General features: G+C 46.9%; 1 protein-coding gene across 3 annotated transcripts in view; it reads left to right on the top strand.

Annotated features, from left to right (window-relative positions):
- The window catches only part of cntn5 (contactin 5), a 129252-nt gene that overhangs the window by 76090 nt on the left and 36327 nt on the right, over positions 1-16835 (top strand). For all 3 annotated transcript variants that reach the window (XM_048980971.1, XM_048980970.1, XM_048980972.1), the window contains exons 6-8: positions 5571-5666; positions 10075-10278; positions 12653-12755. In XM_048980971.1, the coding sequence (XP_048836928.1) occupies positions 5571-5666; positions 10075-10278; positions 12653-12755 (403 nt within the window). The remainder of the gene's footprint in view (positions 1-5570; positions 5667-10074; positions 10279-12652; positions 12756-16835) is intronic.

Below are 16835 nucleotides of genomic sequence, written 5' to 3' on the forward strand. Positions count from 1 at the left end.
TATTTCTTAAAATTGTTGCACGCTGTGTTTGTGTCCGTGACATGCAGCTTTCACATGGTGAGTGAGCTAAGGCATTTATCCCAGTGCGCAGACCTGTCGTGTCAATCCCTCTGCACAAGGGAAGCCTTTGCAGTGCTTGGATTAGCAGTGCTGTACGTGTATCAGCTGTGATCATTCTGTGATCATTCTGGCCTCTGAGACGTCGGCCGGATGCGGTTTGTTGTTTGTAATCTGCCTGTTTCATTGTGTTAGTCGTTATGTAAAGCCATCAATTCCTTACTTTTCGACTGACTGAAAAGTGTGTGTGTGTGTGTGTATATGTGGGTATATGTGCCAAGAGTTTTTTTCTGTCTTTCTGACAGTTTACAAGTCATAAACCGACGGGATTTGGCTTATTTACGAACGCGTTTCCCGGTAGTTTGTACGATCTCTCGCCTTCGGATTTTAAGCTGTGACTGACGCACGAATCCCGCAAAGAGACCCTCTGAATGTCTCCCGAGGGCTGTTTGTTGCGGATGCAGATGTGGGTGGGTCGGTTTTGGTGGTATTGGTCCCTGTCTTTTTTAAATGTACGTGAGCCGTTTCCCGTACCAGGATACCGATCCGCACACTCGTGTCTGACCTCCAAGGGGTGAAGTCCAACAGGCCACCATCTACTGGCCAGGTCTCCGGGCGACGACATCCGTCACCAGGCTGCATCTCTGTCGCTGGTTTACAGCCAGACCCCTCATAAGTGTTCACTGCCCAGACATTCTCATAAATTATCTGGATTTTTACTGGTCCCACCCGACTCTGCAATTTACAGCTTTGTCTTAAAGAAGTAATAAATGGCCCCTCCACCCATGTGCCGTTATTTGGAGAATCCGATCTCTAGTGTTTCTTTATTTATTTATCAGTCGTGGCGTGCGGCACACAGTCACAAATCAATTTTCCCATTTAGGCCGCAGGAGAGGGCATTGATTAGCCATAATTCTGATGTCACACGGGCTGACGAAGAGCAGGGCTGAGGTGATGACTAGGGAGGCACAGGGGCGGAGTCAGAGATTGGTAAATGAGTAGCTGCCATAGCGACCCCATTTTGGGATGTTCGTCTGCTTCCGTCTGACAGGCCTTTAGAGCACATCTTCCACCTCGCGACACATTAAATGGCCTGCTTTGTGTTTTCCCCTGGCACTGATTGACTCGCCTATCAGAAAGAGCGGCAGAAATGTGCCCATGGCTTCCTGGAGGCTAACAGCCAGACGTCCATTACCCCTCGCTGCTTCTTTTCCGTGGTCTCAGCTGGATGAAAGCTCTGCCTTCTTCTCGCAGGGCAGGAATCACACTTTGGCCTCCCGTAGGGTGACACTATGGCGGTGAGAAGCCTGGCGATACCCCAGTTAACGTTCTGGTGGAGATGGCCCGCCACTTCAGGTGATGCAGGCCTGGGGCGATAATTTAGACAAAAGGCGAGTTCAAAAAATTGAAGACTAGCGTCTAATAAGTGTCTAAAAAGAAAATTGCATGCCGGGATACATTTTTTACAGAACTACCCTGGTTGGTTAATAGCAAAGTTACATTCCTCATCGTACGCCCCATCTAGGTCTTTGATAGATTGTCCTGGGTCTTTGTGACCCAGAGAAATGCATCTTCCCTCATCAGATTTGGTTCTGTATGATGGCCCATTTGCCCAGCGGACAAACCTCACTGCTTACACCTCGGCTGTATGGTGATGTGTTCTCCTGACCTTCTGTGGTGTTCCTTCACCTCTAGTGGTAGGAGCCTGATGCTCTTTGTGGTTATATCCTTTATCTGACGGGTTACATTGTAGCATCTTTCATAACAACTTGTGGGCACCATCTGCCTTCACTCCATGCGGAATATGCTCAACAGAAAGCATGGGTTCCTGCATAGGGTCTCGCTATATTATTGGATGTGTTGAAATTGTTCGAATTTAAAGAAAACGTGAGAGGGTGAACATGGAAACGTGCACGTCATCACACAGCTCCTGGGAGTGAAGAAACAAGAGCATCACGATGTCATCTCAGATCTCTTTCGTGACTCTGTTAAGGTGGAGATATGTGAGGGTCATGTCGATCGCCACAGACGCGTTCCTGCAGCCGTGCCTGTAAATATTACCTCGTACACATTCCACGTTGTTGGGTTAACGTGGACATATTCAGGTGACTGAGGGCTCTGATCCTTTAGTAGACCGAATGACCCAGACATGGTGATGTAGCTCTGGGCCTGAGAATCTGCAGAGCCCTACGAGGGTTGGTCTGAAGCTGCCGCTCCGGATCACTGCTCAACCTTCTGCTCTCCTCTCAGACACGCTGCTTCTGCCTCAGATTAAATTAGCATTATTCCGGAGCTGGCTAATCGGTAGCAGCTGGACTCTCTTAAAGAGTTTCTACTAAACAAACTTACTGGAGATGGATCTGAAAGTTGCAAGCTGGTGCTTTTCCTGGACATCAGTCAGCGAGCGTGCCCGTTGATTGAGACCAGAGTGGGAACTAATTACCGAGTGTAATTAGCGATGTGTTATACGCGTAGCTGCCTCCTGAGTATGCAGCCTGGAGGCCCAAGAGAGGCGTGCAATCAGGGAGCTGAGGCAGGGCCCCCGCTGCGGGGAGGCAGGCAGGAGGGTGGCTCCTGACAAAGGAGCGTGTGGCCTTCTGATTACTCGAGTACGCAATCACACAGGGAAATTCATGTTAATATGTGCAGGTATTTGTCCTGATTCAGGTCTTTCTCTGTTCGCCATTCCCGGAAGACCCTTAAGAATCAAAGGAATGAGGCTACTGTTCTCCCGAGACTCACCGGCGACGATTAAAAGTCCTCATGCATAGCGGAGCCTGGCTGCCACGCGGCACTGGGCTCCGCAGTTATTTATACAGCGTTTGAGACTCTGCCTTTGATGGGACCGGAGACGGACCGTTTGCACGGCCTGTAACGGCACAGATAAGTGAGGCGTTGGGTAATTGAGACGGAAATGGGGATCTTCTGTCACTACACAGGAGGTACAGCGTTAACTCTGCAGCCGCATGCCGCCAGGGTGTTCCTCTACACACACGCATGCACAATGTCCCCACAATGTGATGAAAACCTGTATGTTGACATTGTGGGGACCATTTTTTTTTCCGTTCAGAGCTGGGTAGGTGTTAAGGTTGTCATTGTTGGGATTAGGGTTTTGCCCATAGAAATTAATGGACGGTTGCTATGAAGATATGAGTACAGGTGTGTGTGTGTGTGTGTGTGTGTGTGTGTGTGTGTGTGTGTCTGTGTGTGTCTGTGTGTGCCAATGGATATAAGGGAAAACTCTATTTTATAAAAATCATGAAAAATGCAAAAACTCTTGTATTTTGCTTGGTTACTTATGGTTATAGTTAGGGCAGGGTGGGGGTTAAGGTTGTCATAGTTAGCATTAGCATTTTCCCCATAGAAATGAATGAGCGGGCCCGATAAAGACAGGTATACCCCACATCTGCGCACGTGCACATGCACATGTGTGTGGCCTGTACTGTATGTATGTGGCAGAAAAGTGCTCTTCTGTTAGTTCAATGTCAGCAGTCGTTTTACGGGCTGCTTTTACAAATGAAAGTAGAGCAGCCCTTACTGGGCTCAGAGAAATGCTGTGCTTTCACTATGATCAGGAAGGCAATGATCATTTAATAATGACAATGATGATGGTAATGATCACAGTGTATAATGATGGTGATAATGATGATGATTATAGTAACGATGATAGTAATAGATTATTTGTTTATTCCCAGTCCCAGGTTATGTGATCTGTCTAACAATCTTAGGTGTTTAATGATTTTTGAGACTTTTCTCAAGAGTGTGACAGATGGTGATTGAAGTGAACATCCTGTCTGCCTGTTTTTTTCATGATCCAGAAACCGCTAGAAGTTTCCGGAAGCCGCTATAGCCCGTCGATCGCACAGCTCTGTGGCGAGCAGTGAGTAGGTTGCGTGGATTTCTGCTTAGTCACAGTGTCCCGGGTCTCCCAAAAACTCATAAATCACTTTCAAATATCAGGTTAACACTTCCTCTCAAAAAGGCAACCGTTAAACCCCGGAGAACAGTTAAATAAGGCTGTTCTCCACATAAGCCTTGGGCTATAGACTTTGGAGTGACTGCGTTTGGTGATAATTACCGACCATTTTTCCTTCAGCTTCAGACTGAGTGGAAACGCCTCGTGCGTCAGAAATTAGGCGCTCGGCAAAACACCCCAAATACACATGGGGCTAGGAAGAATCATTAGGCCCGGCTGCCAACATTCCAGGACCTGTGCTGCCATCCAGCTCAGGGGGGAGACGTGGGGCCTTGGGCAAGGTTAACCATGTTAATTAGCAACCCCCCCCCACCCACAGCGGCATGGAACGCGGAATGATGGATGAGTGTGGCAGTGGTGTGGCAAGTCGGGCCCTCGATCTAACCTGCCGGGCCAGAAGCTGCCGACCCTGGAAGGTCCCATACTGGCCTCAGTGCCCACGGCGCCCCCTGGCTTCAGCCCATAATCAAAGCTGTGTCCCATGTTTCTTTTCTTATAAAAAATAAGAAAGTCGTTACTGTCATTCCTGCTATGACAGCTGACATCACACCGCAAATCTTTTCTAAAGCGACTGATATATTAGTACCAATGCTCAATACGATGTGGAATCGCATTTGTCTTTGCGCCATTTTCAGTCAGTGGGAAAAGCACTGCGCGAACCGCAAGGCCACATGAGAAACACTAAGCCTACCTGCACGCAGAAACAGCTGCCCACGTGAACAACAGTGATGTCCCATTCGTGAACAAATCAGTTCTCAGTTTACAGTGAATAGGTCGAACCGGATTTCAAATCTACAAGAGCTACTTTGAGCACATCCACACAGCCATTATTATTATTATTATTATTATTATTATTATTATTATTATGACATTTATTATTGCTCCCTGTTATCACTGTTTTAATTTTTATTTCGTTGTCGTTGTGCATAACGTTCAAGCTTGACTTCCAACCTGTAGTACTGTATTTTGCGAATAGGAGATGTTTATGATATAATTTATTAATGCATTATTATTATTTCTTATTTCTAATACATATAATTGCACTAGCAGCACTGTTTGTTTTCATTATTTAATTCATTTCGTTTGGTGTAAGTCACTAAGCTTGTGAGTCACATTCACATCCCCCAACCCTGTTTTTTCCCATTGATTATGTGTATTTTTAGTCCATGGTTTTTGTGAAAAGCAGGTTTTTCAGGAACGCCTTGGCTGCCTTGTAGCAGGACTGATTGTATATGGTGGATAAGGAACAGTGAGGATAGACTTTCATCCACCCCCGCTTGCGAGTTTAAATCCTCTACATTCTATACATGGGGAGAGAGGGGGATTTTTAATTAATTTAATCTAATACACTTTTATCATGACTCTCCGTGAAGTCGCATTTGAAATTACAAGGCAATTCAGTAGCAGCTATAATCGCATCACTGCGTTTTTGATTGGACGCCTCTCCGAACAGAAGGCGATGTCATTAACTAACCCTAATACTAACCCTAAACCTAACCTTAACCCTAAACTGCTTGTGTTCCTCGTGTCCCCGCAGATCTGGCCAACTTCAGCGGTCGCCCAAGAGGGGGTGTGTCCGTGCGGGAGGGCCAGGGCGTGGTCCTCCTCTGTGCTCCGCCTCCTCATTCTCCAGGTAATGTCCCCCCCCCATTGTCCCCGACACTGTGATCCCAGTGCGAAAATACTGTCAGCGACAAATCCTACCGCCTAGGAGTCTTATCCTCCATGGCTCAGTGCTGCCTCCCCTCTGGTCTTTCCCACAGCTCTCTCCCCTAGTGTCTGCTTGGCCAGTGCTTCTATTGTACGTTTCCCAATGCCAAGGTTAATTTCAGATTTCAGAGACAGCAAAGAGAGCGGTCCTCTTGACTGCTGGACAGTGCTGTGTCACACCATCTAATCATCGTAATTCTTTGGGTTATGGCACCATCCCTCTGCCCAGTAAAGCTTGATTGATTTTTCTGTTCCCTGCAGGAATCAGGCCTCTAAATGCGTGTTTATTGCGTTTGGCCTGTTTCACACTGGTCTAATTGAGAGAGGCACGGGGACTCTGTGAAACCATGTTCACAACAGCAGGGTATTGGTGACTAGTACAGGATACTAGTGTTATGGGTGCCTTGGCCCGCAAGTCCATGTTCTTCATGTTGTGTGAGTCTGGGCTTTGGCCTGGTGTCCATAGAGGTGGCATACAGCTGCTGCTCTGATTGGTACAGTTAGTTATTTACTGCGGTACCAGTAGGTGTTGGGGTCGCGCACCACCAGCTTTCAAGACCCAGCGTAGCTACGGTCAAATGCACATTCTCTCTGAGTCACCTTGTCTTTGGTTATGTCAGCTGTGTTCCAGAAGCAGAGAGCTCAGTAGTAATCAGCCTGGGCTCCCCAGCTGGATCCTACAGCCGCTCCCCCCTCCGGGTTGCCATGTCACCCGTCAGCGGGGGGCAGATTGTTCTGGCCACGCAGCTGCTCAGAAATTCAGGAGCATGTTCACGGAGAAATCAGTCCTTCATCCATAAATCAGTTTCCGAATAGGTCTCGATGGAGCCTTCAGCCCGGGAGAGGCTGAGGGAGAGATGGAAGTCAAATGAGATCTGCATTAAATTTCATTAATTAAAAAAAAAACTCTTAGGCGACACGAGAATTGGATGACATTTCACACGACATTTTAGGCTAAAGAGAAATGATCGACATACAATTGAGGGGGCGGGGCTAAGAGTCCCAGAACGGTGGCCCTGCATAGCGTTGATAAACGGCGCCTTCTCAGTCACTCAGCCGACAGCAGCGCGGCAGACAGACGCGGACTGAAACGTAAATAAAAGTGAACGTGTCTGTCAGGGAGACTCTGACTTTACAGAGAGCTTGTGACCGTCTGCGGAGGAGTGTGCACGACCTTCTGCCCGCACATCACGCCTGCCACATGCGTGACATCTGTCCTGGCCTGAGCGTGTCGTCCACGATGAGCCTTTTTATGGATGTCCGAGCCTTTTAGTAAGAGTGCAGGGCGGCGTGCAGCATTGGTGCTAAAAAGGCCCGTGGCCATTTCAGTTACTCCACACCGTCAGATCGCCTGCCTCCAGGGCAGATCTCATCAAACCCTCATCTCGGAACGACTCCGGCCCCTCCAACATCTAGTATTTAACCGAAATCTCAGATTATAAGCTTCTCTATGATAAGGTTGCCTAATAAAAAGCCTGGATGAATAGCAAGTGATACTTAAAACAGATGTTTTGCAAGATCGCCCAGTTTGCAGATGCCGCATCTTTTTAGAAGCATTGAGATGTAAACAGAACATTATTTCTCAATTTACTGCATCACGGCTCCTAGCGTATGAGGAATGTTTTGCTATCATTAGACGTGGATATTTGGGGTTCTAATAAGCTGAATAAATCTTCTCCTTCCTGTCGCTTCCCTGTGGTTTTTGCTAGGACTCGGTCACTGCGACTTTTGGTTAGCATGCAGGTGATCTTCTCCCCGATCGCTGAGCCGACCGTTCTTCCCGAAATGTGGGCGGTCCTCTTGGGAGGCAGAGTGACCCCTGGGATGCGGGCCCCGGGCCCCGCAGAGGGTACCTGGAGGCCGTGATTGGTTCAGGGCCTGTGCAATAGGCTACTGCTAACATGGCGTGAAAAGCGCTTTCTGGGCTTCTAATCAGCAGAACGTGTGCATGGAGACACACATACTGTGATGAATCAGGTGCTGGGGGGGGGCTTCTCTTTAAGTAAGCAAAGGAGGGGGTCACACGGGGGCGGAGCCTTGCGGTTAACACAGAGCAGGGGTCCATTAGAGACACCCCATATGAACAGTAACAACAGTAGTTTGTTTTTCGTCATAAATATTCATGGTTTCCCTCAGAGAGCTTGTTGCTTCTTCTGGAACATGGGGGTAGAAGCCACTGGGCTTCTCGGAACAATCGGTGCGTGGGCGCGAGTGTTTGGGATAAACAGGACCGTGGAAGTGCGTGAGGCGAGATGGCTCATATTCCAAATGTGTGCTTAATTGGTCTTTGTCTGGGTTTTGTATTCATGAGGATTCATGCCCCCTCCCCCCCCCCCCCCCCCCGCCCCCGCAGATCCCCCACTGTTATAACTCACACCGATGTCGGCTGCAGACAATTTCATAGCAGCGTGTCATTTTGATATTTATCAAGTTCTTTAAATAATTGCAGGATTAGTGGCTGGATTGTGAGAAACTGAGGGGCTGTAAGACTTCTGCTCAGACAAGGACGTTCTAACATGATCTGAGAAGGTGCCGCCTTGTTCTGACAATGCTAATCCCAAAACTGAAAATAAACAGCAACTTTCATCTGTCACAGCCCTGATACGGCAGCGTGCTTCACGGCACAGGCCCTAAAAAATAATCTGTCATCCTCTGTCCTTTAACTTTCACCTTGTGATCTCTTTCTCTGGCTCTCTCTCTCTCTCTCTCTCTCTCTCTCTCTCTCTCTCTCTCTCTCTCTCTCTCTCTCTCTCTCGGAAATGAGTGGCCACGGCGAATTTGAGGGTTACTAACTTTTCTATCTTTTTCAAACTTGGTCTTGCACTTTTTTTGTCATGAGTGTGTTGACTGTTCTGAGCTGACCGGGGCTACGTGGACTGAGACCGTGCGGGCCGTCGGTGGGCCTGGGGAGGGACATTCCCTGGAGGGTGTGGAGTGGCCGGGTGTTGTTGGGGGTGATGGCTCGGTTGGAATGGGTCGGGGACCGTGTCTGTGGTTGTGGGTGAGGAAATTGTTATAGTCTGTCCTTCAGTGGGGGCGGGGCTATTTTGATCTAGAAATCTTTTGTTCCGTGGGCTTTCAGGGCTGAGTAAATGACGCCAGGTAGACTTTGGGAAGTGACGTCACACACTGAGAATGATCTTTGTTTTTGTCTGTGTCTGTGCGCCGACCCAGCAGAGCAGCAGGCTGCTGTTTTTAGATGCTTTGAGCACAGTGCTTGGGGATCTTGACAATAGCGAGTTTTTGATCTTGGTGGGGATTTTAACTGTACTGAGGCTAATCAGATTGGGATCGTTTGGAACCTCATGCTTCTGCTCGGAGGCTTGAACTTCTAGCAACACATGATTTATGGAGATGTCAGCATTAAGACCTGAGACAATATAGCTGGATTCAGGAGAAAGACACTGTGTCCATAACAAGGTTAGACTGGTTCTGTGGTTTTAGATGTCATTCCAGCGCTTTCAGGTCATCTTTTGTCAGTCCAGTTAGTTTTTTTGGGTGTTCACTGGCAATTTAATGGCTGATGTTAATTTCTGACAGGCTTTTGCATTCTTTTGGAATCTTCTTAGAATAATGAATTCCACTTTCTCATCATTACAGCAATGCAGGTTAAACACTTCTGTCAGGATTATCCTGTCATGGTCACGCCACACATACATGGACTTATACCGACTTGTGAAGATGACCTTCAGTATTACGGCGTTAGGGTCTGTTAGATGTGTCTACAAAGAAGCCCTTAGCTAGATTGTTGCGGTAGAAGGTTCAGGATGCTGTGTTCAGAATGTGTCAACGTTCTACCAACGTTATCTTTAACTTGGAACAGAACAATGGACAGAATGGATTATTTCTGCTTCTGACTGAGCCATCAGATATTAGAAAGTATACAAACATCTTTTTTTATTCTCAGCTCTTGAACAGTGAGTGCGTAGCGCCCCGGGGGGTGGGGTCTCTCTGGAGGGTCTTCCGCAGATTGATAAGGACTTGTCACTGGACGAGCTTCATGCGGCTCTAGCACACATGGGGACCCGGGGAAGCGGCTGGGATTGATGGGCTGCCAGTGGAGTTTGATAAAAACTTTCCGGTCGCTGTTAGGGCAGGACCTGCTGGACGTGGTGAATGTCAGCATTGAGGATGGGAGCCGTGATTATAAGGTTTGCCGCAAAGCATTGTTTTCCAGGTTGGGTGTGGTGCTGAACCAGATATTCCATAGTGTGTGCCGATTATATCCAGTTTTGATAAACTATGATTTGGATGAGTTTGGGCCTGAGATTTCTTCTTATTTCAATTCTGTATCCCCCCCCCCCCCGGTCATCCTTCACCCCCCCCCACAGAGATCTCCTACAGCTGGGTGTTTAACGAGTTCCCCTCGTTCGTGGCGGAGGACAGCCGGCGCTTCATCTCCCAGGAGACGGGGAACCTGTACATCTCCAAGGTGCAGCCCTCCGATGTGGGAAGCTACATCTGCCTGGTGAAGAATACAGTGACCAGCGCCCGGGTGCTCAGCCCGCCCACGCCACTGACGCTCAAGACAGACGGTGAGGGGGGGTCCCTGGGGCTGGGGCCTGCGGGGCTGGGGCGGGCGGAACGGCTCAGGAGCTTGGCCCTCGTCTGCCGCTGCATTCAACATTACTAACGGGAGATCTGTATGGCAGTACGCCTCCGGGGAATTTACTGGAATCCATGCAGCTTGACTGCTCACTTACTCAGGATTACATCTGTGACAAAAACACCTCCACCCCTCCCTAAAAAAAAGGATTGTTCAGTCAGCTGTGTAGGTGCTGAAAGGCAACATGTCCTGATTTTGACAAGTTCAACATGTCCATGGGTCAACAAGGGAGGGTTTTGCATTTTTGGGACATAGACAAAATATCTGTTAAACAAAACATTATACAAAACACAGGAATATGCTTGCCTGCAAATCATACAGATCAATGTATGGGTGTGTCTTTATTTCATGATGATAATAATAATAATATTAATAATAATAAGGCGCAAACCAACAACCTTCTGATCACAAGCACAGGGGTTTAGCTCACCGAGCCACACACTGTTGCTAGCTGGATGGCTGGAAGCCTTGAGTTTGAAAATTAGGAGACACCGGACCAATGACGTGATGTCCGAAGGCTGTGATTGGTTAAAGAAAATAGCACCTCCCTTGTGAACCCAGGAACACTGTGAACTCAGCAAAAGCAGGATGTCCCTGAAAGCTGTAACGGACACATGGCTACTGACTGACGGAGCACGACCAGGGCTCACAGCTGCTCCTGTCTGTCACTAGGCTGAGACGTCAGTGTGACTTTTTGTGCTGTGGATGTGGCCCAAGGAAACAGAGGATGACTACTGAAGAGCATGATATTACTATTTACCTGTATAACTCATTCAGAGTGAAGGACATGCAGCCTTATGGCAGTCGGTCCTGGATTATTTTTTTTTAACCCTATTTTAGAATTAAAATCCTTGATCATTGAGGGCTTGGAATGTAGCTGTGAAATGTGGTTTCTGTCACATATAGGAATGGTTAGGACCGATGGCCCTTTGACTCTCCAGAGCAGAGAGACCGCCACCCAAATCAGTGCTCATTGGGGGGCAGAACGTAAGGAGATCTTAGCAGGTGTGTGCCTAGAGAGAGAGACACAGAGAGAGAGAGAGAGAGAGAGAGAGAGAGACAGACAGACAGACAGAGTGACAGAGAGAGATGGAGAGTGAGTGGGCGAGATTGAGAGGGAGAGAGACGGAGAGAGAGGGTGAGATAGAGAGAGAGAGAGACCCCCTTAAATCCATGGATGAATGGTGCACTTTGTACTTCCCTCTCCAGACAGGAGTTTTGAGAGGGGAAAAAAGTTAATGAATATAAATGAAATAAGTGCAACAAGACATTGTGCAACCATCACAATCTATTTCACCGAAACGGAATCAAGCAGCTGAATTGATGTGAAATTGTCACATTGCCAGTGGAGGCGAATGTGTGCCGTTTGTTCAAGCTCACAAAATACTCCATTTTTATTCGTTATCACTGCCAAACTTGGAGTACACTAAATCTGATCTATGATTCAAATACACCACCGTATGAAACTGCAAAACCTGGCAAAGTCATTTTAATGCAAGTGTCTCTCGGATCCATGGAAGCAGATTGACAGACAGAGATGTTTTTATGGTCGCATGCGTGATTTTGACGGCTCTGGATGAGTTGCCTACCTCAGCATTCTGAACAGAACATGTACAGCAGTATGTTAGTCCAGGGAGAATAAGTATGAAACGTGCATGATATTCTGGAATCACGTGTCTATCAGCCATGAGAAGAGAAGTGGCAACTGCATGAAGTACCCAAACACACAAAACACAGCGATGATGCAAGTGGAGCAAAATGTCAAGCTTTATCTCGAGGCTGAACAGAGCTGCGTAGGACTGTTTGCAGAATGACATTTGGGAAATATCAGCTAAAGTATCAGGTGAGAAGAGTCTCCCATCCGAACTGATCTGCGCAGCGTCTACATCTGGATTAGTGTATTTCTGTTGGGAACCTCAAAATATGGAATCATTCTCCCCAATATTAACTGCAGTCTGACCCCTTCTGAGTTAAAATAAGGGATAAAACATGTATATTTACATCCTGTAGGAAAAGCGTGCACACCAGACAGGCAGGGGAAGTTTTAAGTGGGATGAAAGACACCACAAATCTAAGTGTGTGCTTTGGTGTTCCTAGATCATCCATCAGTACTATTGATCTCAGTGGAGGGACCACTTTAAGATTTTCTGTTTAAGGGACAATAAAGGCGGGAAAAAATGCATTTGGCAGTTCCTTTTCTCTAATTCAGTAGGATATCATCGCCAAAGCTTTTACAGGGTACAGGCCTCCTCAGACGGCAGGCCGGGTGTTTTTATTGTGCCTTGTGTGTTTTTTCTTTTCAGGAGTAATGGGGGAATATGAGCCCAAAATTGAGGTGCATTTTCCCCAGAGCGTGCTGGCAGCTAGAGGAATGACTGTGCGGCTAGAGTGCTTTGCCCTGGGAAAGTAAGTAAGAAGGCAAAGCATGGAATGGGCTTCTCGCTCCTGATTCCCTAACCCTGCCCTGCATTTCCCTCATTCTGCCCCCATTTTACCTTCACCTCTTGTCCATATTTTTCTAAGTCCGCCCCATTACCCTAATGCTGCCTCTGTTTCCATAACTCTGCACCCCGTTTCCCTAACTCCACCCAGTTTCTCTAACTTTGCCTTGTTTTTCTAACTCCTCCCCATTTCCCTAACTCCACCCTGTTTCCCTAACTCCACCCAGTTTCTCTAACTCCACCGTTTCTCTAACTTTGCCTTGTTTTTCTAACTCCTCCCCATTTCCCTAACTCCACCCTGTTTCCCTAACTCCACCCAATTACTCTAACTTTGCCTTGTTTTTCTAACTCCTCCCCATTTCCCTAACTCCTCCCCATTTCCCTAACTCCACCCTGTTTCCCTAACTCCACCCAATTTCTCTAACTTTGCCTTGTTTTTCTAACTCCTCCCCATTTCCCTAACTCCACCCTGTTTCCCTAACTCCACCCAGTTTCTCTAACTCCACCGTTTCTCTAACTTTGCCTTGTTTTTCTAACTCCTCCCCATTTCCCTAACTCCACCCTGTTTCCCTAACTCCACCCAATTTCTCTAACTTTGCCTTGTTTTTCTAACTCCTCCCCATTTCCCTAACTCCTCCCCTTTTCCCTAACTCCACCCTGTTTCCCTAACTCCACCCAATTTCTCTAACTTTGCCTTGTTTTTCTAACTCCTCCCCATTTCCCTAACTCCTCCCCTTTTCCCTAACTCCACCCTGTTTCCCTAACTCCACCCAATTTCTCTAACTTTGCCTTGTTTTTCTAACTCCTCCCTATTTGCCAAACTCCACCCAGTTTCTCTAACTTTGCCTTGTTTTTCTAATGCCAACCACATTTCCTGATCTCTGCTGCCTTTCCTACTACACCAAGTCCATTTCCTTAATTCCGCTTCAGTTTATCTAACTCCGCCCCCATTTCCCTGCTGCCGCCTCTGTTTCCATAACTCTGCCCCATGTTTCCTGCTGGCCAAAGGAGTCTCTGGAAACAGCACTGGCTTCACATGGTCTGTGTGTTCGTTTCGCCCCCTGTTAATGCACCAAGCGAGCCGGGCTTTGCAGCCAGCCAACTCTCTTTCCATCTCCGATGGAGGGAAGAGGTGAAGGCAATCAGACTTGAGGAGGGGATTTCAGCTGGCTGAGGGCTTGCCTGATGATTTCAGTTCTGGTTCAGTCAAGGCCATCTGGTGCTTCAAAGCAGAATTTACATGGCCATCTCCAGCAGGCCAGTAGAGCTGGAAAACTCATGCTGACTCATTTCTGGTTCCTCAATGAGGCTGACAGGAGCCACAGATCATTACAGTTCAGACTCAGCATTAGCCGAGTTAGAAATTCATCCGGCAGGTATATTTAGTGTTTGACACAGTCCATTTTCTTTAAGAAGCTGTTTTGCCGTGAAATATAAATGAAAACGGAGTAGTAAACAAATGCTTTGGTTGATTAAAACTAATCAGAGTGTTTTATTTTTTTAACTATTGATTGTTGAGCATAGCCTGTGGGATACAAAGTGCAATAACTGAGTAAAACGGAAGGTTAAGAATCATTTGTGCTGTAAGAGATCGATGACATTGTTTACATAACCTTAGGGATTTTTTTTTTATTTCTCCAGTCGTTTCTATGACCAGGTAATTAGCTTTGGTCTGCCTTCTCTGTCATAAAATTAAAATATTCCGTTTGTTAGTTTATTCTCTGCCTCGAGCTTTTCTTCTTGCTTGTTTTGCAATTATAATTCAAAAAGATCGCATTGATGCACCCACTTATTCTACCCGTTTATTTTGCCAAACTGACCACGTGAATTATTCAGCAGTAAACCCTTGGGGCTAATAACAGATAATCTATGGAAGAGATAAATATTGGTAAAAAATCTTTGGATTGTTTACACTGATTTAAAAATGGGAAATATAATCTCGACGCCATTATCCGCATCTGACTAGCCCCTTTCCCACACAATGTCACTCTGTCCTGCCTTCATTAAACCCAACCAGCCAGGACAGTATCACTCGCTCGCCGAACAGACGATCCACTCTGACCCTCGCCTTGTTCTTCTTTTCTAAATAAATTTGGGTGTAATGGCCTTCGTGTCTGTGAGATTGCTCACGATCTCCCTCCCTGCATACAAATGAATGCAGTCACGCCTGATATCACGCCTAGTCCGGTGTGATTTGGATGCTGAGAATGAAGTCGGAACTCCCGTTAAGACCTTTTCCTCAGCCTGCCCGCCGGTCAGCATGAGCGGAGGGATGAAACACGATGGGCTCTGCCTGCGGAGTAACGCCGTATGCCGGAAGCTTCCTTCCAGCATCGCGTTACTCTGACACGCTTATTACACTCCTCGTCACCTAGGCCCGAAACAGCCCTATTCTGCTCTCGGTGGCCATGAACAGCAGGACGTAGCTAATAGGCTGCAGAGCCTGATAGGGAGTGTGAGTTACGGCACGGGGACAGCCTCGCCGGAGTGACCTTCTCTGGCGGAGAAGCAGAAGATGTAATGCTAAAAAATCCCATTTCTTTTTGTACTAGGGATGATGACAGGATCTGTTCCTTCGACGAGCATTTCAGTCAGTACTTCTTCATGTAGCACTTTTAATGATTTTTGCTGTTGCTGTTCCAGGCAATATTGCAATTAGTGTCATGTTATGCGATTAACTTCTGTGGATGACGTTTCATAGATTACAATCATTTTGATGTTTATTATTAATTATTGTGACTAATTACCTCCAGGGTTTACCCAAACAATGGCATATTACCATACTCAGTAGGTGGAAAGATAACAAAATGTGGTCAGATCTCCTGTCTCAGCGCTTTCTCCTTTCCTATTGAATTAGGCCACCAAAGACTTTCATCATAACTTGCTATCATTGCCTTGCAGGCCCCAGTGAGTTGTGACGGTGCTTAGCATGGGAAGCGTGTTTCTTTCTCAAAGTGCGCTGCCTACATATTTTTGCGCAGTTTTTAATGCTCTTTCCTTACAGTAAATAACCTGTTATTGTAGATAGTGTCACATGTGAGGTATTACACCACGGCTCTGGTAGATACTGTTTTCTTATTGGTCCAGAGAGGTCACATGGCTGTTGATTATTTTCATGCTGCTGCACATGTAGTTCCAACAGTCTAATAACAGTTCTATGTTAATGTGTTTTAATGTTTTATTAAACACATTAATATGAAATCCTGTGTGACTTTCTGCTCGTAAATAAGCAGCAATTCTTATTAGCATGAGATTCCTTGGGTTTCGAAACACAAGCGCTATTCTGTTGATGGTTTCTATGGTAACATAAAGGGATTTCTGCTTCCAGCAAACAGCCTGAGCAGATGTTCTATCATTATAGGGACTATATTTTTAAGAGCACATTGGAACTTTATTATATGCTAATTGAAATAAATTACTTATGAAAAATTAACTCTGAGTCCTTTATTCTATTATTTCATTTATGGTATAAGTGGGGCAAACCCCTTTGAGGTGTGTGGTTATATGAAAATACTCAACGCCAGTTTGGTCAGCGGCCCTCTGCCTTGTGTTTTCATGCAACCGAAAACCTTGTCGTGGTTCGTCCCTTACTTAAGAGTTCTAGAACCTTCCCAGTCTGTGGACGCCCTGCTGCCGTGAGCAGCTGATTTGTGACCAGTGCATTGATGGGCTGATGCAGAAAGGTCAGGGGTTAGGAGACACGCCAGTCCCCACTGCAAATGATGCCATCCATCCTTCTTATGAGCACACATGCGGGCTGGGCACTGAGATCACAGCAGGGTTACCTGCCAGCCCACTAGCCGCTTGGTAATTATCCAGCGATGGGGCACTGAGGGTGCACCTATATAATATTTCCGGGTGGATAGGGATCGGGGTGGGGGGGGTCTGTCTTCAAGTCTAAAAACTTGCCAGACCATCACCCTAACGAGGATCCGTACCTAAAATGGTTCTTTCAACGAGGATCTTCCCCAGGCAGTCAAATTCCCGCAGGGATCACGGCAGGAGAGCATCAGGCTACCACGCAGAGGCATTAGATCGCCAATTC

This window comes from Brienomyrus brachyistius, chromosome 17 (genome assembly GCF_023856365.1).
Source record: "Brienomyrus brachyistius isolate T26 chromosome 17, BBRACH_0.4, whole genome shotgun sequence".
In the NCBI taxonomy this organism is placed as follows: domain Eukaryota; kingdom Metazoa; phylum Chordata; class Actinopteri; order Osteoglossiformes; family Mormyridae; genus Brienomyrus; species Brienomyrus brachyistius.